This window comes from Pituophis catenifer, unplaced genomic scaffold, assembly GCF_029215685.1.
Source record: "Pituophis catenifer annectens isolate HBS135680 unplaced genomic scaffold, rPitCat1.0.hap2 SCAF_1, whole genome shotgun sequence".
Classification (NCBI taxonomy): domain Eukaryota; kingdom Metazoa; phylum Chordata; class Lepidosauria; order Squamata; family Colubridae; genus Pituophis; species Pituophis catenifer.
The window spans coordinates 42,150,857-42,174,272 of record NW_027256881.1 but is presented as its reverse complement, the minus strand read 5'-3'; the positions used below and the strand labels follow the sequence as shown (position 1 = coordinate 42,174,272).

Here is a 23,416-nt window from a genome sequence, read left to right as displayed (position 1 = left end):
TAGATTACGGGAAGCTTGTTATCGTCTCGGTTCTTTTTGTGTACCTTCATCTCACTTGACTAATTTCTAGTATAATATTTCTTCTTTCATGGGCAAGAAGATTAATGCTACAGAGCTCTCTCCTTGATCTTCCCCGTAGTATGGGGTATTTGAGACTTAAACAAGCTCATATCTAACGTAGTGTCCTTCAGGAGTGTTGGACTACAACCATCTACTACTGGCAGTAGTAGTTCGAGATGGTAAGTGTTATAGTACAGTATACTTGAGGACATGAAAGGGAAAGCCTACCATAAATACTGTTCTCCATATGGATTGATCTTTCACATATACCGTACTAGGGAGATAGTGTGCCTGTTTAAGTGTTCATGAATTTCACTTAATCATAACTCTACTTCTTATATGTAATTTATATTAGCAATTTAACTTGTATAGTAGTTTTAATTTAAAATGAGGAATGCAGTGGAAAGAAATCATTAACTACTGCTCAGCTTTGGATATAATTACAGTATTTGTTTTTAATCTAGTGTTAACCACTCAGATTTGTGACTGCAAGTTGGGTGAGCATACAAATTGATTACAATAAATATAAATAAATAAGAAAAATGCATTTGCTGAAATGACCTTATTCATGCAACTTTTCTGTTCCTGTGAGATGAGTCATTTTTTCTAATATTACTTGCATACAGAGCTTCTAAGTAAATTATCTGTTGTTCAGATCATTTTTTGCATTGGAAAACTATTTACAAATAGGATACAAAATATCACTTATTTTATTATAGCTGTAGATTTCCATACAAAACCAATATATTTTCAGGTATTCTCAACTTTGGAAAGAATGAAACTCCACAGTGACCCATTTAATATATGCCACGTATATCAGCTGCCTGTTTTCACTATAAATTCTTTACTTAGCAGGTTTATTGAAGTCATGATTATTATAAAACAATTGTAGGCTTGATTTATGTGACATGGTACACTAACTGGCTAAATTTGACAGTGGAGCTGGTTATATTACTCACTTATATATTATGTTCATAAACTTAGTTAAGAAGAATATAAACAGAACTAAGTGAGATTTCACTTTCTGTAATTATCATTTTCTGTATCTTGTGTATTAAGAAATTGAAACCTCAGTAACATGCTCAAGATTATTGGTATGAAAGTCCTATGCATTTAAACCATTATAACAAAGAAGCATATATTTTATCTAGCAAGCCTGGAGGCTGATTTTTTCCCCCAGTTTAGTGGCAGTGGGGAACTATTGTTTTCTGATACTAATCTATTTAAGACGAGATTTATTATTTGAAGGATGTTGCCAAGGATAAACTCCTGTTCTTCTATTCTGATCATGGCACCTGAGTTTTTTGTAGCCTGTAGTTCTTTAAAATCCATGCAAGGGGGCATATTGTAGAGCACAACTCACAAGTAACCCTCTGAATACTAAATAATTGAACGTAATGTTGGAGTTTATTAGGCAGTCATAGGCGTAACGTTGGTCTTTGACTGGCATATCAAAGATTGCTCTTCAAAGTGGAGTTCTGGCTATGATAACAGTTAAATTTATTTTACTTTAAATTAAATATTATTGACTTTAATTATAATAAGATTATTGCAGATGTATTTAATAAATACCTTTCTGTTATATTAAGTATTGCAGATGCAACAACTATCAATAGAGACCGAGTGGAGCAATTGGCCAGTTTTAAGTTTCTGGGTGTTAGCATAAAAGAGGACCTGACCTGGGACACTCACATTGCAGCACTGGTCAAAAGGGCCCAGCAGAGATTATACTACCTGAGACTTCTCAGGAAACAACAACTGAATGAAAAACTGCTGGTGACCTTCTACTGCTGCACCATAGAGAGTATTTTAACTTACTGCACCTGCAGTAAAGTGGCAGATAGGACAACACTCCAGAGGGTTAACGTCATTGCCCAGAGGATCATTGGTTGCCCTCTCCCATCTTTAGAAGAGCTTTATAGCTCCCACTGCCTTAAGAAAGTTCAAAAAATCTTGACTTGTGCAGAAATGGACAAGCTGACACTAGAACTCAAAAACAAGGACGAAACAGAATACTATAAAATTTGGAATAAAGTGTACCAATGGTTAGAAAGGAGAAAAGGAGTTGGAACAAAAAAGAATTAGAGTTTGTAAAATGGATACTGGATAATATTTAGACAAATATGTAAATGAGGACAAGGGATATGTATATAAGAACAAAATAGTGTATTTTAATAGTAATTATATTTGTTATGTTAAAAATATGTATGGATATGACAAGACTGGTATGGTCACACTGTCCAATGTTTTTAATGTTTGTTTAATAAAAATTAAAAAAAAGAAAGTATATGTATAAAATGTTTTATAAGTGGCATCTCCCACCTGCCAGATTGGCAAAGATGTTTCCAAATACTTCCCCGCTATGTTGGAAATGTAAACATCAAAAAGGAACTTATTATCACATGTGGTGGTCCTGCCAGAAGGCAAAAGAATTTTGGCAAACAATTAAAATACAAATAGAAGAAATTATAAATCAACAAATAAAAATGAGGCCAGAAACTTTCTTACTGCGAATAATTACCGGGCCATATGAAAAAGAAATAAAATATTTAATTATTCACGTATTGACAGCAGCCCGAATAGTTTTCGCCCAAAACTGGAAAAACAATGACATACTATCAGAAGACAAGGTGATTAGAAAAATTATGGAATGTGCGGAAATGGATAAGCTCACAAAGGAGATCCAAGAAAAAGATGAAACAGATTATTACTTAGTCTGGGAGAAAAGGTATAAATGGTTGGAGGAGAAAGGGGATAAAGAAAAAAAGGCACAAAAGAAAACTAAACAATGGTTAAATTAGGTGGAGAAATATGGAAACAAATTGGAAGATATAAATTGTGGAAAGGAAACTAGATACCTGTTTATGTTAAATGTAAATAAAATATTTAGATTTAAGAGAAAATATATATATGATATACTAGGAATATATGTATAAGAGATAGATTAAGATAAGAAAGAGAAAATGTATAAATATAGATTACTGATGCGAAGATGTTGAAAAGAAGATGTAAATATCTATTTTTGTTTTTTTGTTTGTAGGTTTGTTTGTTCGTATTAAAAAAATGTTCAATAAAAATTATTTTTTTAAAAAAGAAAGAAAGTTCAAAACATTCTTAAATATCCATCTCATCCTGGGCACCCTTTTTTTGAACTATTACCATCTGGCAGATGGTACAGGATAATAAAAACAAGGACAAATAGGCTGAAAAACAGCCTCTATCCCAGGGCAGTAACCATATTGAATTCTACTGTATAGTGCAATATTAATGCAATATCAGGGGTTTTCAATTCAGTTGTATAGAATGTGAAGGATGTGTGTTTGTGTTTTATTTTTATAATGTACACTGAAGATGGCATTTAATTTTGTTGTATGAGGTGCAATGACAAATTAAACTAAACTAAACTAGAGGGACTCTGGAGACGCTACAGGATTTGGGGAGCTGGAACCTGTGAATTTGTATATTATACTAGTGAACTTCCTAGAGAAACCACTTTCATGACTCCCCAGTGCCAGTTTAGATGGATCTATTCCAGTTGGGCTCAGAACAATGAACTGTTTAAAGATTTCACAAAATTTAAATGTTGCACATGCTGTGTTTAGAATCAGCAGTTTTTGTCTCAGGAAATTAACAGAGCCTGTAACATTAATTTAAAAAGATTGCTTAGGTATTTCAATACCTATCATTTGACCCTTTGGGTTTTTTAAAAATCTTGGAATAAACTAGTAATTTTAAGAGCTAGGGTGTTCAAAATATACACAGAATTATATGCAGTAACTAATAAAAAGGCCAAATTCTATATGCAATTTCATTAATAAAGTTAAACCAAGTATTCAACAAAATAAGTTACCCATCTTTTTTTCAAACTATGTGTGCTGCTTTTGATTTTTTTCCCCACAGGAATTGCCCAAGTCATTCAATGTCCTGTACGTTGGATGAACTGTAACAACTTTAAGTGACTTATACTTGACAAGAAATGAGAGTTAGAATATTGAAGGAATATTTATTTCAAGAATAGAAGAATATAAAGAAAACTGAAGAGAATACAGAAGAACACAAGTCTTATTTTCCCTTTCTCCTTTCTTTCATTTTCACATTTCTTCTGATTCTAATAAATATCCAAACTCTGCCCTTTGACAAAGTCTGTGGTTTTTTTAATTACGCAGCCTGAAATTTGATTAACTGGAACAGCACCTTGCCATTTTACATCAGCTAGAATGCTTAATTTCTAAGCATTAGAAATTAAATTATGGAGTAGTTATCTAAACCTTTATATGAAACAAAATAATAATCGAAAATGTATTTTCATTAGTAAGTTTGCAAAGTCAATTTCTGAATATCAGAACTTACAAATTTTTGTACAATTGGATAATCACTTAACCAGATGAAAGAACAAAGAAAATATTCCTTTATTTTTGCACTGAAACAAAATACTTGTTTTCAAGAACAAGCAAAAATATTGATTACATTTCTTTTGGTTGTGGAAATTTCTCGATCTGATCCATGTTTAACTTAAGTTTTATATATATTCTTTTCGTGATATAAAGCTCTTCGTTTACTTGGTTTTTAAATTGGGGGATGAGAATGACAGAGTGATTTAAAAAAACAACATTGGCTTTTGTCTTAAAAAGTTACTTTTTGTTAAAGTAGCTTCTTCCGGTTATCCTTGTTTCCAGGCTTTTTAAGGTTCATATAGTTGAGATGGATTGGCAATGGGATGTCATGTTACATTTAGAAAGACTATAGAAGATTTTTGGTACGACATGCAATCGAAAAGATCTTCAAAACATATATACAAGAAAAAAAAAAACTTGAGAAACAATTTTTTTCTGTTTAATATTCTTCCAACCTCTGGCCATCTAACCAAGTTATAAGTAAGATTAGATTAGTTTAAACTAGTTTGTGCAAGGGTAATAGAGTAAGATACTCCTTGGGAAGGTAGAAAGGAATTATGGAGATATAAACAAGAATTGTACAAGTATATTTCTGTTAATATAACTTGACTTTGTCCTTGTCCTTCAGTTCTCTGTTCTACTCTGGAGGAGAGCTCTCCTGAACATATACCCTAAAATTTGCGGGCTTATAGATGGGGAGAGAGTTCTGAGGGTCTCATTTGGTCAGTGGAAATTGCTGGGAGAAGAAACTCATTATCTGAAGGATTGTAAATTGTGAAGCAGCATTTTTATGTGAACAGCATTTTTGTTTTAGATAAATGAAATTCGGTAGATCAAAAATCCAGGCATGTTAGATTTGCAAAAAAAAATACTTAGCCCTGAAGATGTAAGATAAGGCATCTGTTACAGGCTACTGATAGAAGCAAAAACTAGAACTCAGAAATTTAAAGATTGTGTATTTGAAAACGATTAATTCCATATAGTTTTATTTAGGATCATAGATTGTTTGGAGCAGCAACTTGAATCCTGGATAGTTGAAGTAAGCTCTGCTGAATAGAAGGATTTACTTCTGAGTAATTGTGTATGGATATTAGTCCAATAGTAGTTTTTTTGTTTAGAAACTAATAAGTTAAATTGAAATAATCAAAATGGCATCTGAGTTATACATTTTATTTTTCAAAAACAACTCTATGGTACATTAAACATTTTTTTCATATATTTTATATTTTACATATATTTTATTGCATGAAAGAGATCATGATTCCATTGTAATCAAATGTATTTCATCGTAATTGAATTTTGGTGAAGCATAAGATTTGAGAAAATCCTGACATTCATTTGAGATAATTCAGATTGTGGAAACGGGCCTTCTTCAGTCATGAAAAATTATATGGGCTTTTTTTCTTCCTAATGTAAACCATGAAATAGTAATATTTATATTAAAAGAGGAAAGCGGGATTAGTCCATGGTAGCAAAAAACAGGACTCTGATAAGAACTTTTCTGTCTAACCAATTTTCATTAAAAGGCTTAAGGTTTTTAATACCCTTCCTGGGTATTAGCAGAAGTTTAGCAGTCATTTTATTCTTTTTTTTATTTTGAATTTCTCTGGGATAAATTCATGACTTTATTAAACGTATCAGGAGTTGTTTCCTAGTAGTAAAACAAATACAATTACTGTTTCCCTTTAGAGATAATATGTTGCAGTCATCTTGTGATCTCGATAGTTAGGTTCAAAATCAACATTAAAGAGACTGATGCTGACATTTAAAAGTTGTCTGTTGTTTTTGCTTTTATTTTTTTAAATGAAATCTATATACATTTTGAACCATTGTAAATGTATATCTTCAGTATGTCTGTCCTGAATTGTGTTTATGCTGGATATTTTCACAATCAAATGTGCAGTTTTCTGGATATGCTGCTTGTTTTTAATAATTTAAGAACTTTCTTTTAACTAGAAATTATGGAGAAGTCGGGTGAAGAAGGAATGCCTGACCTTGCTCAAGTTATGCGCATTTTGTCTGCAGAGAATATCCCAAATTTGCCACCAGGAGGTGGTCTAGCTGGCAAGTAAGTAAAAATACACAAAATTCTTTGACTATATAGAACAGAAATAAATTTGTGGGGGTTTTTTTGCAGGTATGTATATTTATTGTCTTCAAATATTAGTATGATCATATAACTTTTTGTAGATTTAAATGTATTCTTTCATGCCTCAGTTTACAATTAACAACTACTTTTCTCTGATCTTTTCTCCAAGACCAACATCACTTTTTATTAGTTCTGCAGCTCAGTGAAATAGTCTGCTAACCCTACCCAGAGACCTTCAGGATAGATCTGGTCATTCAGTAGAAATAGCTGTAATTCTAGGAATTGCATTTCAGAATGACAGTTGTGTAACTGCATTACTGAATGTTCTCCCTGTGTTTTTGCATGTAGCATAATATATCGGGAACAAGATGACAAGAGCTGTTAACTTTATATAAAATTTTGCTATCTGGAGCTGTTTAGTCTTAACTGTTTTTTCAGTTTTTTCATTCTAAAATGCTTCAGGCTAGATAATTCTGTGAATTTGCTCTAGATGTAGTGCTATCTTAATGATAATTTGTTCAGTGATTGTTCAAAGTTTCAGCAGCATCGAATGGCACTTAACGCCCCGTCCCCAAAGTTATGACATTATAGTGCCCTGCAGTTGATGATAAATGATAATGATAAAAATTTGGGTGCTTGGCAGCCCACCTGCTTACAAATTCTCCCACCCACCTGTGTCCTTCTCTCTCGCTGCCCTTTTGGTTGTCCCACACAACAGCACTTGGTGGCAGCAGCATAGGGGCTGATGAAGAGGTCCAAGGACTTCTGTCTCAGCCAAACCACCACCCCCTCCAGGCCCCTATTTCAGCTCCAGCCCCGCTGCCACTGAGGAGTGCCACCACAAACCATACACCATAGTCAGCCACAACTGCACCATAGTACAAAGTGCCAGCCTGCTCTGGTAGACACAGCTGACCATCACCATCTTCCTCCTGCTGCTGTTGCACACCCAACCTGGCCTTATGCGAGGCAGCTGCTGGATGCACCAGGCCTTCTTCCTGAGGCTGCTTGTGCCATTCTCCAAAATAATATGTAATTTCTCCAAGTAGTGCATGCCGTTCTCATGATGTTTCAGAAGTCTTCTGAGGCCTTCTGAAACAGCACGAGCAGGCCATATCCATCCTCCTCCGAATTGCATGCCTTGTCTTTTGATGCTTTGGAAGATCTCAGAAGCTTTCCGAAGGATTAGGAGAACAATGTATGCTATGCGGAGAATGGTCCAAGTGGCCTCTGGAAGAAGGCCTGCAAAAGTCAGCAGCTGGCTGGCATAGGGCTAATCCGGGTGCAGCTTCTCAGTAGTGGGATGAAGATGACAAAAGTCAGCTGGGCATGGCAGAGCCTGCAGATTGCTGGGTGGTGGGAGTGGCTTGTGCTTTGTGCTGGGATGGCTGGCCAGAATGTGTGCTTGAGGTAGTGCTCAGTGGTGGGTAACCATCTTTCTGTTTCAGCCCCAGAGCTGCCACCGCCAGGGAAGAATATCACTATACAGGATGACCAAAAGGGGAGAGATGGGGCGGGGGGGAGATAGGCAGGTTGGGGGGACTTGAAGAGGAAAGCAGTACCTTACTTTATTGAGGCTTAGGACTAGGAGAAACCAAGCTGGAATGGCTTGGATCAGGGTGTATCGTCTCCTAACGACCAACGCCATTCAGTTAATAGCAACATTGCTAAGCAATGCAATCATATGATGTCATGCTTTATGATCACATTACTTAGTAACAAATTCTGGCCCCCATTATTGGCATAACTGGAGGACTACCCGCATTTTAATGTATTTTCATGGCGTACTTAAGACTTGAAATTTGGAGAATAAAAATATAGGAAAACACTGAAATATGATAAATAGTTAAGATTTAATTACAAAATGATATACATGCTTTAGTAATAATGTTTGACTCTGGACAGTGGCTTGTGAATAATTTGTTTAATTTTTGCGGGGGTTTTTTGTTTGTTCACTGTTCATGTATGTACAGCTTGAATTTTTATTCAGTTGATTTGGCCAGTCTCAACTTTTTGAATGTATTAAAATATAATCTCAACAGGATTTTTTCCATTAATTGTTATTTTTACGCAAGTAGATACAAAATATTTTAGGGTTTTGTTTTGTTTTTTTGTAATTAATGAAATGCATACTCTAAAAAAGCAATGGCCTGAGTAAATTATCTTTAGTTTGGGTGGAGTAGATGTAGTCCAGTACCATAGAGTTCTGCATTGTCTCAATTTTCTAGCAAAATTTGGTAGGATCCACTTTAGTAAACAAAAAACTTCGATGTAAATGGTCTTTTTCTGACTTAATACAAAACCTTTGCACAAGAATTGAAATCCAAGGTATTTTTCATTTGGCCAAGATGCTTGCCAGAATAACATATTGCACATTTTTCCAGCAATACTTATAGAGAAATTCAATAACTAATGCTTCTGCCAAAATATCTCATTCATTTTTATTTCTTTAGTTTCCATAAACTATATAAACAGCTGGCTATTTTCAGAATGTTTTTCCCTTGGTCATATCAGATGTGAAGATTAACACTAAAACAAGAGTGCATAATATCTATATACTGTATGTAATATCCTGCAGAGTATTACTCTATGTAATATGCTGCGGGAGCTGCATTGACTGCCGATTTGTTTCCAGGTGCAATTCAAGGTGCTGGTTGTCACCTTTAAACCCTTCATGGTTTGTGACCAGGTTATCTGAGGGACCGTCTCTTGCCATCACATCTATCCGACCCATCAGAGCGGGGAGACAAGGAATGATGCGGGTCCCATCCCTGAGGGGATGGGACCTGGTGGGACCCAGAAGAAGGGCCTTTTCCGTGGTGGCTCCCTCTCTCTGGAACATCATTCCCCCAGAGATTAAAACGGCCCCACTCTAATACTATTCTGGAAGGTGCTGAAGACCTGGTTCTGCCAGCGGACCTGGGGAACCTAGAGTGGGATGGAGCCCATTAAATGGCTTGTGTGATCTCTTGTTGCCGGGGTGGGGGTGGTTTTATTATACTATATTAATTTATTTGATTCTTTTTATTAGTTTTATTGTTTTAAATATGGTTTTATACTCTATAAGCCGCCTTGAGTCGCCATGGGCGAATAGGCAGCAATATAAATAAATTAATTAAATAATAAATAAATAAATAGTTATTTAAGCATTAAAATGAGTAAATATGTACATCTCCAGACTACCATCTACCGTACCATTTAAAGATATTTCTTATTATGCCCACATAACACCTCTACTCCACAAGCTACACTGACTCTCAGTAGGCTTCTTGGTGCAATTCAATGTGCTGATTATCCTCTATAAAACCCTACACAGCTTTGGTACAGGAATGGATTATTTATGGGGCTGTCTGCTGTCATGTTTCCCACACATAAGAAGGTGGCAGCATGGAAGCTTCCGGCCTAATATGGCTTCCAAAGCTGACAGTTTGCCCATCCCATAAGTTCTTACAAAGAAGGCACACTCCAGATTCCTTCATTGAAAAAATATCATTGCGTGGGACCCAGGAAGTTTGTCTTCTCTGACGACCTCTGCCATTTGGAGTGATCCTCCCCAGGACATATAATTGCCCCCAACCCTCCAGACTTCTAGGAAGGTGGGTAAAATCCTGGTGATTCCTCCAGGCTTTGGGGTCAGGTTGAGCAGAGTCACAGTGGTGAGTTGTTGAAGTTTTCAGTTCTATTTATCATTGTTTTCTGAGTTTAATGCATTATTTCATTTTTATGTGTGATGCTTCTTTGTCTATTGTGTGCTGCCTGGAGTCTCATAGTTTAAGTAGCCTAAGTAAAATAAAATAAAGTACCAAGATCTGTAAAAGAATATTCTACTTACTGCTGTGGTAACCAAGATATTTTTGGGAATCCTGCAAGGAGGGGCATGCTTGCAATAACACTCCTGCTGTTGCTCTTCATCATCTGATACCATAGGACCTATTTTCCAGTACGCTGCTCCTCCAATCCATTGGCTGGGTTCCTTCTCATGTTGCTGGGGAAACTGAGTGTAGATTTTTTTCTCTTCTCTCCACTTTTTGTTAAGAAAATATTTGTTTTATGCAAACTATTCACAATGTAATTTTAAAATGTTGTCTTTGTTTAGGAGAAATATTATTGAAGCTGTTTATAACAGGCTGAACCCACACAGAGAGAATGAGGGGGTAAGTACGTCATCTTTGATTGCCAGCTTTCCCTGATGCAGTTAAACTGTAATCTATCTTTACGTGGAACGGTTTATATTTGGGTTTACAAGTACTCAAGATCATTATGCTAATGAAATTCCTTAAAGGTAAAAGTTGACCCTAAATGATTTGTACTACAGATATTTTAATATAAATGGTTGTGGCTTCATTCAAACCACAAGACAGCCATATAACATTACTTTAGGACTTTATTTCATTTTTGCAATGTATTTGTGATACAGGAACATATAATATAACCCTAATGTTAAGGGCTACTTTGCCAAATCAGTATTTAATCTTCTTAGTCTTCATGCTAGATACTGATTTATTTTTTTCAGTGATAGAGATAGACAGACAGGCAGACAGGATTATTATTGAGGCCACATTTATTAAACTGAAATCCTGGTTTCTGTTTGGGAATAATAAGGGAGAGAATGCACACAAGGTTTGATACTGTGCTTGATCTATAAACATTAAGTAGGTCATTCAATCTTGGATGATCTGTTTATTTTTCAAACTCTAGTTAGGTTTTGTTTTCAATAGCCTATGCTAAATAGAACCAATTATATCAATTATGACTTTAAATTCATAATAATCATTCTGAATGTTCTGGATAGTATAGCTACAGCCCCATCTTCAGTAAGATACAAATTATATGCTCTACCGCTTGCCAAACACTGTCAAATTATCTGAAGCAAAGGGAGAGGTTTACATTAAAATTATAGCATCAGTATGGATCTAGCAGAAACCTTCTGGGTTCTGTTGTAGTTTATAGTGCCTTGCAGTATCACAGACCTTTAATCTTGAGATTCTGTATAATTTGTTCTGAACACTTGAATTTCTTGCTTCAGGTTTGGGCCAAGTCAGCCTCCATTCATAATTCCTTTCAAAGTTCAGCAAGCTCCCTTTATATTGTTCAGTCCTTTAATGTTTAAAATTTCCAACTGATAGGGAGTTTTGTTTTGAGCTATTTGATGTTTAAAGCTTCAGCAAAATAGTCTGAACCCAAAGACTTAGAGTATTATGCATGTATGTGTGATTTTGGTTGCTACCGTCAGCCTTTTCTGTAGACACTGTTTTCCAGCATTGAGAACTTTCTGGTGTGTGGATTTCCAGTGACCAGAATTCCCAGCTAGTGCCATCATTATTGAGAAGTTTGGAAATTGAAGACTACATGCTTAGAAGTTGCCAGAATCAGAGATACTGCTAAATATTTCACTTTGCTAAATCCTTCTAATAAGTTCAGCTAAATATTATATATAGATTTGAAATCATTTAATAAGTAGATTACTGAAGTGGTGAAATAGCATAGTGAAATATATCTTTTTTAAAGGCTTGTAAAAAGCTATTAGACTGAACAGCTTAATTAAAATGAGTCATGCGTAGAGGAGTTTTGTTGTTGAACTCAGCAAAATTGAAATGTAAATGTCTTTTAATATTCAATCAGTCATGTTTTATATAAGTGAAACAACTTCCTAAGAGAATGTGTTTAGGATACCTACTTTCATGTTGAAACGTGCAGAGACTTTTCTTTCTTTTCTGTGCACCAGAATAAATGGTAGGTTCACACATCACAATAACCTATAATAGAAGTTATTTAGCTATTTAGTATACCATATGAAGCCAACTTCGCATTATATGAACCAAGCCAGTTGTGGCTTGATCTACACACTGAAGATGGCATTTAATTTCGTTGTACGAGGTGCAATGACAATAAAGTAAACTAACTAACTAACTAACTAACTAACTAACTAACTAACTAACTAACTATGATTAAATAAACCAATCTAGTATAATGTGTAAATCAAAACTATATATCTGATATATCTGATTCATATATTTGATACTTGAAATGCATACACACACACACATATATATATACATACAGGCACACACACGTGTATGCATTTTTATATCAGAAATATTCACCAACAGTTATGTTCTCAGTACTGACATGAACATAGCAGAAATGTAGGAAATGGCCTACATTAGTAAATCTAGTACAGATTTTGTCTATATTAGAGCACTGACTCTCCAAGGTTCTAGGTAGACTGTTTTTTGTTAGAGGTGCTTAAAATTAAATCCGAAATTTGTTTTCTCCCTAAATTTAAAAATCAGCAATAGATTTCTTTCTTGTAATTTAACTTCTCATTTATATAATATATGATAATATTTTGAACTCATTTGGTAGCTTCTGAATCTGCTTTTATGTGTTGTCACACAGTAGTGGTTGGGAGAAAGGCCTTTTGAGTTTTCCTCTGTTCTGTTTCTTGTAAATTGCCACAGGTGAAGAAGTAGTGCAGGTTTTCCCAATGAAAATTGGGAAGAACTGCAGGTTTCTCAGGCTTTTAAAGGCTTTAAAATTTAGCTTGTTGTGTGGATTTAACCCACACTTAAATAATGTAGTGTATTTCCCTATCTAAAATTGAATTCTTAAGCATTAAAAGTTTTGCCTTTGTTGCTAAATTGACTTACAGTTTACTTGTCCCATTTATTTTTATAATCTATTATAGTTTGCAAGATATAATATCAGTGCAGAATGAAGATTAGTATCAATCCATAAAGCAAGCATTTACAAATACTTCTATATTGCTAAATATTTCCCCGTAACATTTAATATATTTTTACTAATAATACCAAGTCAAGTGCTCAAATTGTGTTCTATTTAGTTATTCTCATTGATACAAAATGTTACTCATATCTTAGGAATCTTGTTTTTGTTTCTATAGCTTGTTATATATCAGTATTATGCAACTTTGTGAAATTTTGCAGCTTACATTACAGACAAGTGTTACAATACAAAACATCATACTAGATGTAAAATTCATACCTTGAAGAACACCCTGGGTTCTGGCAATTGTATGGTAATTGTGGTGTCAGTATTGCATGTAAGAAGAAAACAGGTCCACTTCAGTTTTAGTTCAGTTTTAATGAAAGAAGATCGGCCTTCTATTTTTAGTTGGTTTACATACCATGTTTTTGCAGTTTATTTCATTTTTTTTTTTCTAACATGGAGCATAGGCTCTATCTTTATACCAAATCTGGTAATTGTATAGCAGCAGTCATTCAAATTTTGCATAAAAGTATCTTTCCTAATATTACACGGATTCAATATTATCAATTGAAACAGACCTTATATGCAGTTTTCCTAATGCTGCTTAGAGTCAGTATCAAGTGGACATTTTGAAATAAATATTAAAAATATTGATACAGACATGCATGTGTTGTAAAACAATAACCTAGACAACAGAAAGGAAAACAGTAGAAATAAGATCAATTTTACCACTGCATGGTGGCATCAGTATGAGATAACAGTAAAAGTCCTTATGAATTGAAAATAAAAATAATAATAACATCCTAGATATGCCTTTCTAGGGAGGACTTTTCAGTTGGAAACCACCACTGAGAAAACCCTTACCTTGTCACTCATGGTACTCTGATCACAGAGCTGTGATCTTTCTTCTGGTGGTCTTGGGTATCCTAGGCAAAAGTAGCATAAGCTCATTTGCTGTCTGCAATTATACATTTATATTTTAATGTTCCATATTTCAAAATTTACTGGTAATTCAATACTGGGTGCTTTTGAAGTTTGGTGTTAATGGCATTATTTAGAACCAGGATGTGAAATGATGCAGTTGTCATGCTGGAGAAGGTTGGCTGCTCCAGATAAGTACTGTAAATAAGAGGATTGTGTAGGCAAGAACTGCAAACTTTCTTTTCAGTTTTTCTTCTAAACTTTTCCTAATCAATACCTGTCAGATATAGCAATAGCACTTAGACTTATATACGACTTCACATTGCTTTACAGCCCTCTCTAAGCGGTTTAGAATCAGCATATTGCCCCCAACAATCTGGGTCCTCATTTTACTGAGGAAGGATGGAAGACTGAGTCAACCTTGAGCCAGATGAGATTTGAACTGCCAAATTGCAGACAGCAGAAGTAGCCTGCAGTACTGCATTCTAAACACTCTGCCACCAAGCAGTATTTCATTGAGCTTGGTAGAAACTCTAGGAATGTCAAATTCCCGGCCTGTGGCCCAGATGCATCACATGCTGACCACGCCCACACCTGGTTTAGTGAAGGGGGAAAGTCTCGATACGTCACGTGACACTGCCGTGATGACGTGAGTTTGACATTCCTGCTCTAGGATGAGGCTGGGTAGCAGGAAGTTCTGAATTCCTTAGCTTTTTTTTTTTTTGCTTTTAAAATAGTTCTTGTTCTTTCTACATGATTTATACTTCCATTTATGATACTTCCATCTTTATATAATAAAAACTACTGATAAGTGTCTTGCTTGGTTAGAATCTGAGTATACCTTAAGTAAAGATGACAGAATGAATTTCAAGGGGAAAAATCATTTATATCCCCATACCTAAACTGTCACCAGTTTCTCAGGACTGGACAAATTTGAAGAACATAGTTTAAAAGGAGGATATAGTTATACAGAAACAAAGTTTTTCTTTTTCACATAATTCAGTTGGGATTTCTTTTATTTAAAGTTTCTGATAAGATAATTTGCTGTCTGCTCTATGTATTAACACATATTCTTGATAATCTGCAAAAGGATCTTAGATTAGCACAAAGTATACATCGATATGCTCTTTTGCATACAACTATATGTCTTTGGAAAGTCCACAAATAGGACATGAAGTCAGCAGTTCTTTCTAACTATTTCTCCCACCTCCCCTAATATCTTATGTATAAACACATAATGATTTTGAGCCTTTGATCTGAATAATAAGTTGTCTAGACCAGTGGGTCTCAACCTGTGGTCTGCAGACTCGGGGCTGGAGGGGGAGGCACAATGTCATCACATAGGGAACTGTGAAGACTTAAAGAAATGTTATAATTTAAATCTTGAGTTAAGTCCTGGTAGTCGGTGGCCACAAAAGATATTTAAATGGAGTCTGTGGTGAACAAAAGCTTAAGAACCATTGGACTAGACTCTTTGAAAAGCTATCTTAGATTATATTAGCATACTACATGATATTACTCTATATTTTATGTGTTGTGTGAAGACTTGGGGGGGGGGGTTGGAGGGGAGGTTGACCCTAAATTATCTGTACCTATGTGTATTGGACAAAGCTGAGTTAACATTTGAGAAAAAACTCATACCTTAAAAGCATATAGAATCAAGCATGGAACTACTTAGGATTTTTCTTTTATATTTGCTCTAGAATTTGTTTGGAGATCAGCCCATTAGCTCATGCTTGGAGTATGAGTTTGCTTAGAATATACTTAGAAAGTAGTACATAATATTCTAATCAGTATATGTGGCAGCAAACTTTCCATTGGCAGTTTTAAGTCGATTGGCAAAAACTTAAAAGGTAAAGTAAAGGTAAAAAGTAACATGCATTTTAGTTAAGCTGTTCACAACCTGTTGAATATACTGCTATGTCTTAAAACATAATATATAACTTACATATTATAAGTATTTATATAGTACTTACCGGTATATATAGAACAATAAAAGTAGGAGTTATACAATGTCTTTACTTTGAACATCTAAATTGCAAATTATGTCCAGTCATCTAAGTTTCATAGCTATTGGTGAACTTAATATGAAAATACCTTTCCATACTTTTGTTATTTTATTAACTTATTTAAAATCCTAACTCTCAAATAACTTTTTGCCAAAGGGGACTAAGATTGCTTGAAAGGTGGCTTACTAGAAACCCGCACTTACCATTTTTAATAGTTTGTCAAATGTATTAAAGATTTTAGAAATATCCTAGTTCAACTACTGATTCTGGGGTATTCAATCTTAAATAAGGACCATGGCAAAGCTGCAGAAGTTGCAACACAGGGAAAATTGACAGAAGCTCTCAGGCAAGTGAGAGTTACTCATAGGGGAAACTACCGCCACCTTCTGGAAGATGTGCTCATTAGTTACAGGCTAGCTAAAATTCAGGGAGAAGAAAGTTCTGCTGAATCAGCTACAACCTCAACTTCAGATGCATCAAATAATCAAGAGACAGACTCTAAAGCAAAATGTGAGCACCAGCGTGCTGAAACTCAGAGCCCTAATGAAGATTCAGAAATGAGTGATGAATAATATGATGAAATGATACGATGCCTTCATTTTCCTCACAGTTGCTGATTGTTTAGTTCTTATAATGTCTTGCTTTCTCCATATTTGTTACGTCTTAGTAAGTTAGATTTTTAAATTTTTATATGTACTGGCTACATGCATAAGAGGCATTCTGCATATGTAGGGGGTTCTTTCTGGGAACTTTAGCTATTATAAAATGTAGTTTTAACAGCACTGTCACTGCTTGCCTTCTGCCTATATGGAAAAGAGCACAGCATCTGTGTTCTTAGATTTGATGAATTTAAATATCAGTAGTATTGGATTAGAGTTTGATATCTAAAAGGAATGTCACCTTGGCCATTGTGCTGGTGGGGGGGAACCTAACTTAAAATTTTGGAGAAGCCTAAAATTGCCATCTGAATCCATCATTTATAGTTTGTTGAATTATAATTTACTTTCCATGATTGACAATGATGTAAATATTGCACGTTTGTATTTGAATTCTAGATAATTCATGTCAAAGACACATTTGTCTGTTTAAGTTAAGGCATGTTAATTTTAGCCATTTAAGTTGTCCTGTGTTTTGCTAGCCTATAGTATGGACATTATAATTGTACCCAATTTTCTAAATGTATCCAGGATGCACTTAATAGCACTATGTATCTAATGCCTAAAATGTACTGACAATTAGTGTTTATTAGAGTTATTGTTTACAATCAAATAAAAATATGTGGAATAATCTGAATGTATATTGACTTTCTTTAAGTAATCATGGTGCTTTAATAACCTTTATTGCTATTCTGTCCTAATATAGTAAATTCTATAAATAGAAACAATAAACAATTCTCCCCCCCCCACACACAAATTTAGTGAATACTTTCTGCCTTAGGTTTTTTCTTATTTCCTTATATTATGTATACAAACTGAAAAATATAGAAATGATAATAACTACCAAAATGTGAATTTATTTTTTAATTAACTTTATGAATATAATCCTACCTTCATTGCCATTTTTAAAATGTTCATTTAAAATTTCACTCCTCTTTCTGCAGTTTATTTTAACTAGCAAGCTAGCAGAAAACACAGGCAAACTTGAGTGGTCATAAGGATTACAGAATTTAGGGTTTTTTTTCCTGACAATATATTTTTTTGATCCTGCCACTGAAATTACACGGCTGGGAGAGTGGAACAATAATGATTGAGTCTCTGAAGATGGAGTTTTCTTGATCATCTGTGCATGCTTTCTCTATATAATAACTCAGAATAATATGGATATTATTTTTTTTAAGGTCTATATAGCACTAACAGTTTTCCTCTTCTTTTCCTGTAGGGTGCTGGAGATCTAGAAGATCCGTGGTAGCCTTACAGATCTACTAAAAATGCTTTTGAATCTGAAAAAAGGGGGAAAAACTTTTAATCAGTTTTCTTCAATACAAGGGAAAAATTCTGGTGGATTTCCAACATTTTGTGAAATGGGCAGAAAGAAATTATTAGGATTTTCCATCATTTGTTCATATTTGTGTTTTCTGATATTGCCACTCTTAGCATTGCCTATACTACAGTATTTTTACCAGCCTTGGGCATATTGGCTACATCAATATGGAGCCAGAGCCCTAAAAACCAAGGAATAATGCTTGGAGCACTTCACTAAATGTACATAAAGTACCATGGGATTGTAGTTGTACCCTGAAGACACTATGTTTAACAAAACTTACAATACGTGCACACGTGAGTGCAAATAATTGTAACAAGACACTTATTTCACCTTACCAAGATGGAAATCTTTTACAGCTCTGGGCTTTGGAAGTCATTCAGTTGGGCAATATGCTATAGGATGTATTTTTTTTTAATTTTTCCAGTTTTACCTGTATTACCAGACTGTTAGGATTTCCCTACAGTGTCCAAATTGTGATATGTTGCCTATTGCTTGCTTGAGACAAAGTGTATTTGGCAATAATATAAGGAGATTTTAGGCATCTAAACAAATACAAATTTTACGCATGTGTATAACACATCTTTAAACTCTTGCTACATCTTTTTAAACCAAACAACTTAATTTATGGTTAGTTGTAATTTGCTTTGACATCTCACTCATTGCTGCGAGTTTTTTTAAATGCTGAATATTTGCCTTTATTATAATGTAAATTGTGATTTTGTTCTAAATGTGGTTTTCTATAGTTTTTTTTCCTTTGATTTCTATCAGCTTAAAAGAGAGGTCTTGTGTAATATGGGTATAATTTTTAATTGTTTGCATTATTTACAAAGTTCAAATTATCACTTTGAGATTACTATAAATACAGCTAAAATTATCTATTTTAAATCTAAGAAAATATTAGAGATATTTTCATGGGTTCAGTGACCTTTCATTTTATAAGCAATGGGCATGGTACAGAGTGGCCGTCATGTAAGGTACTTGAAGATTCTTAGTTTAATTCTATTTTTGCAATAACCTTATTTTTTTTCTTAATTCTTTTGAGTTGTGCATGTATTGAGTCAAGTTAAATGCTGAAAGTGGAGAAGAGTATTTATCTAAAAAAATAAATAAAAGCTATTGGGGAGGGGAAATAATGAATGTATCCATCTGTACATGACTTACATGCTGTGGATGCCTTGTAAACATTTTCCTATTTGTTTAAACTGTGTTTCAAACGAGGATGTAATTGTCCTTGTGTGTAGTTTAAGCTAATGACAGTCATCAACTGGTTTTGTGTGAAATAAAATTCATGGTATTTTTCTGTAACCTTCCTTCCCATCCCCTTACCTACACTTGAGTGTAAATCCTTGTACACTCTTATAACCTGGTGCCTCTGGCCAGATTTCCCAAACATTTGGTCATGTTTTTATTTTGTTTTATTTTAAAGTTTTTTGGCAGTGGGATGGTCTAGAAAGGATTATTGCCACAATATATTTTATTTATTCATTAGATTTTAGCCTCGTAAGTTAAACGGTGTTTTAAATGATGATGTTAACAGGTATTTGTCCCTATTGTTTTTTTGTTTCATTTTCCTTTGGGGGTTGTTAAAAGCTAGGGAACGAAGAATGCAACATGGTTTATTGTTCAGACTGTCTACTCTGGTTTAATCCTGTACTGATAGTACCTTCCCAGTATGATATTGTGATGTTTCATACAATACAGTGAACATAACCAACTTGTTATCTTCAATAAAGGATTGCTAAAATGGTGAGAGGCCCTATTTTGTGGAAAAATAAAGACAAAATTATTCAGTTCTGTAATAGGAAATTCCATATTGTATGTGTATTGTGATCATGATCTATAAGAAGTAATGAACTTGGGCCTTTATTGCAATGCTTGGGTTCAAATAGCAATCATGCATCAGTAATATACAGGTTGCTAAACAAGATCAGTAATGTGCAAATAGATGTAGTGCATAAATTAAGATCTGTACATTTTATTGGATCCAAAACAGTTCAACAGAATTGAATATGGATTGAATGTTCAGAAGATAACAGGGCTTTATAACACATTGACGGAATAACTCAAATTCGTACTAATTACAGTTGTACTGAACAGTTTTCAAAAATGTGATATTCAAATTATTGAGTTAACCATATTTCTAACAATAATAAGAGTTTCTAATAGTGAAAAAATAAACAAGAACTAAATTATCACTATTTCAGTGCATTACCCTTAGAAGAAGTATGGTTGACCAGATACTATTAACTGAGCTAGATCCATTTTCATTTGCATCAACATGCAGTTGAAGATTTTTTATTGCATGTCAAAACTAGTCTTTATACCTAATGAATATCATAGAAACCAGAGTTTACACTGCCGTATCTAAGACTGTAAACTTGTTCCTTTTCCAGTTAAAATTTTCCAAAGTATAGAGCAGTGATGGCGAACCTTTTTGGCACCAAGTGCCCAAACCAGGACACGTGCATGTATGCTCATGTGCCAGAGCGCCGGAAACCCAAAGAAAATCTGGTCTTCGGGTTTCCAGCACTCCGGTGCGCGCGAAGACCAACACACGTGCTGGAAATCAGAAGAGCAGCTGGCGATGGCGCACATGTCCACAGAGGGCGCTCTACGCGTGCCATAGGTTCACCATCGGGTATAGAATAATAATAAATGCGCTTTAAGTATTCATGCCAGAATGAGAATTCTAGATTACTAGTCACAAGATTCCTATACTGAAGGAGATATGATCATATTTATCAGTTTCCCCTCTCCTTGGGTCCGCTCCCATTTTTGAGGGGTCAGGCAATACTTCACAATATAAAGGGAGATAATGCCAAGGGCTGAAAGAAGAAGTGGGAATTGGGAACCTTCCCTCTCTCCAGTAGAAATTATTTTTGCTAAATCTAGTCATTTCCATGAGTGGAAAGAGCCTGTCCATTCACTAAAGAAATGCTACAGTTCCAAACCAGTAGATATGGATGGGTGGTGCCATTGCAGAAGAGTTAATCTATTCACTAAGATGTCCTACTTCAAATAGTCATTCTATTGTAAGCTTTATTGCCAGAATCTTGTAGGTGAAGTCAATGAGGAAATGTGTAAAAATGCAGCGAAAACTGTTTAATAAAGCAGTTACTATAACAATAATTTGATGATGTCTGCAATTTAATATAGGAATTAAACGTGTCAAATATATTTATAATAGACTCATACTTATTGTCCTGAAACTCCATATGGCAACACTGTTTAAATTAATAGATACTTTGCTATTTCATGTAAAGTACTGACTTACTTGAAATATGCCCTGCAAGAGGCTTTGACTCAAGTTTGATGCATTTAGATGAGTAAAGCTGGGCTTTGTTTTACATCAGTAGTCCCAGCTAATCTGTCTTTAGAACAAAGTTCTGCCAGCCATAGTGGCATGTGTGTTACTGGTAGACTATTGAAAGTTGATCCTAGGCTACATCTTAGCTTACTTCCAAATTAAGCCTTTCTACTTAATGCCTGTTAATACCACTGCCAGTTGAATTGGTTTTAAGCTATTAGTAACATGCTGCAGAGACTGCAGGGACTAATGAGTCCCATCAATAGGAATCAATGTAACAAAATAACTTGATTATATAGTCTGCTGTTCGTATTTTATTTAAAAGTTAACAAAAAATCCTCAGAAAATTAAATTTAGTTTTCATGCTAATTAAAGGTGTAATTGCTTGATGAACTTGCAAGCTGTGCAAACCCACTTAGAAATTCAGATGATCTATGCAGAAAAGATGTGCAGCATCTCATGGTGTAAGATTGGTGGGTTTGTTCCTTCAATACCAGTGTAAGTAGTTTCTTTTCATTTACATTAATAAAAACCACAAAGATTTTTGTGACGAACTGTTGGCTATTTGCTTGATCGCCAAATACAACAACTTTCAAGTGGTTTAGATTTCAAATAGCCATCATTTAGTACTGGATAAAGTGAAAGATTTGCCATTCTAGCTGTTAGGTTCTGGCTTACCTCTCGCATGATTTGTTTTAGGTTTTGATATTGATGGAAAAAACAAACCTGATCAGATCAATAAATATTTGGGTTTTTTAATTTTAAAATTGCCATATAACTTTTATAATGAAGTCTTGTAAGAAAGATCATAGGAGGAGATTGAAGCTAGATCAAGTTTATATTCAAGTTAACACAATAAGATTTTGTATGGATTCTAAATAGATGAGATGGGAATCTGTAAATGGCAGATTTATGTAAGATTTTGACTGAATAGGATTCGTTTTGGCATTGTAAAGAACTTAATCTGTTACCAACATTACTCTGGCACTATAGCTTCCTCATGTTTTACAGCTGCTTTCTTGTGCTCTTTATGGTCTGTAAATATCACTTTAACATCTAGTCCAGCTTTCTCCAAGCAATCAACTTTTGGATGTGTTTGATTACAATTCCTTTCCCCTCAGCCAAAGCAACCATTATGATGTTGTGAATTTAGTCCAAAACATTCAGGCAATTCCAATTGGGGAAGACTGATCTTTTAAAGATCCTGTTTACATAGAAAACCATGTAACCTCCATTTGATGAAGCTGTAACATTCTATGATGCCTGGGGTGTCTGTAAATGTGTGAATCTGGTGCATGTCAATCTGTTCATAAGTATAAACATACTGTTTGTATCATAATTGTTCTTGTTTTTTATTTGTGGTGTTGAATTTACACTGGGAGTATTTTAACAAATCAATTCTAAAAATAGAACAGAATACTCATTCCATTTAATGTTATATTTGAATTGTGCATATGGTATGTACTGTCAAAGGAACAGAAGCGCCGATATTTCTTTTAATATTGTTGTTAGTGGCATAGATTCCCAAATGCATGAATCCCAAATGCCTGCTAAACGTATGGCAAACTAGTGGCTCTGAAAAATAACATGATTTGTTTTTCTGTTCCTTGCATGTAATATAAATGATAATACTTTCACATGCTTATTGCTGGAAACCATTATTTCTTCCTTTATCAATTCACAAAAAGTCCATGAAAATGATTACTAAATTAATGAAGTTAGCTTATCAGAGCACAGATAATTAGGCAGTTGCAAACAAAGATGCTTTTAACTAACTCATATTCTGAGCAGCTGAAATGACTAGAGACTTTGCAAACACTTAACTAAAACGGCAGCTCATCAGAAGCTCATTCGTATCCATGTAGCTATACTCAAAGGTTATTCCAAGTACTTGGTCTAATTGTCAGGATTGAAAGTGAGAGTC

General features: G+C 34.5%; 1 protein-coding gene across 5 annotated transcripts in view; it reads left to right on the top strand.

Moving 5' to 3' along the window:
- The window catches only part of PPM1B (protein phosphatase, Mg2+/Mn2+ dependent 1B), a 92,746-nt gene extending 69,915 nt beyond the window's left edge, over positions 1 to 22,831 (top strand). For 4 of the 5 annotated variants that reach the window (XM_070932361.1, XM_070932359.1, XM_070932360.1 and 1 more), the window contains exons 5-7: positions 6,411 to 6,522; positions 10,640 to 10,697; positions 16,493 to 17,489. In XM_070932361.1, the coding sequence (XP_070788462.1) occupies positions 6,411 to 6,522; positions 10,640 to 10,697; positions 16,493 to 16,774 (452 nt within the window). In that variant the 3' untranslated portion in view covers positions 16,775 to 17,489. Of the gene's footprint in view, positions 1 to 6,410; positions 6,523 to 10,639; positions 10,698 to 16,492; positions 17,490 to 18,080 lie in introns of those variants that run through there. The other variant, XM_070932363.1, reaches the window with a different exon arrangement.
- Positions 22,832 to 23,416: the final 585 nt, after the last annotated feature.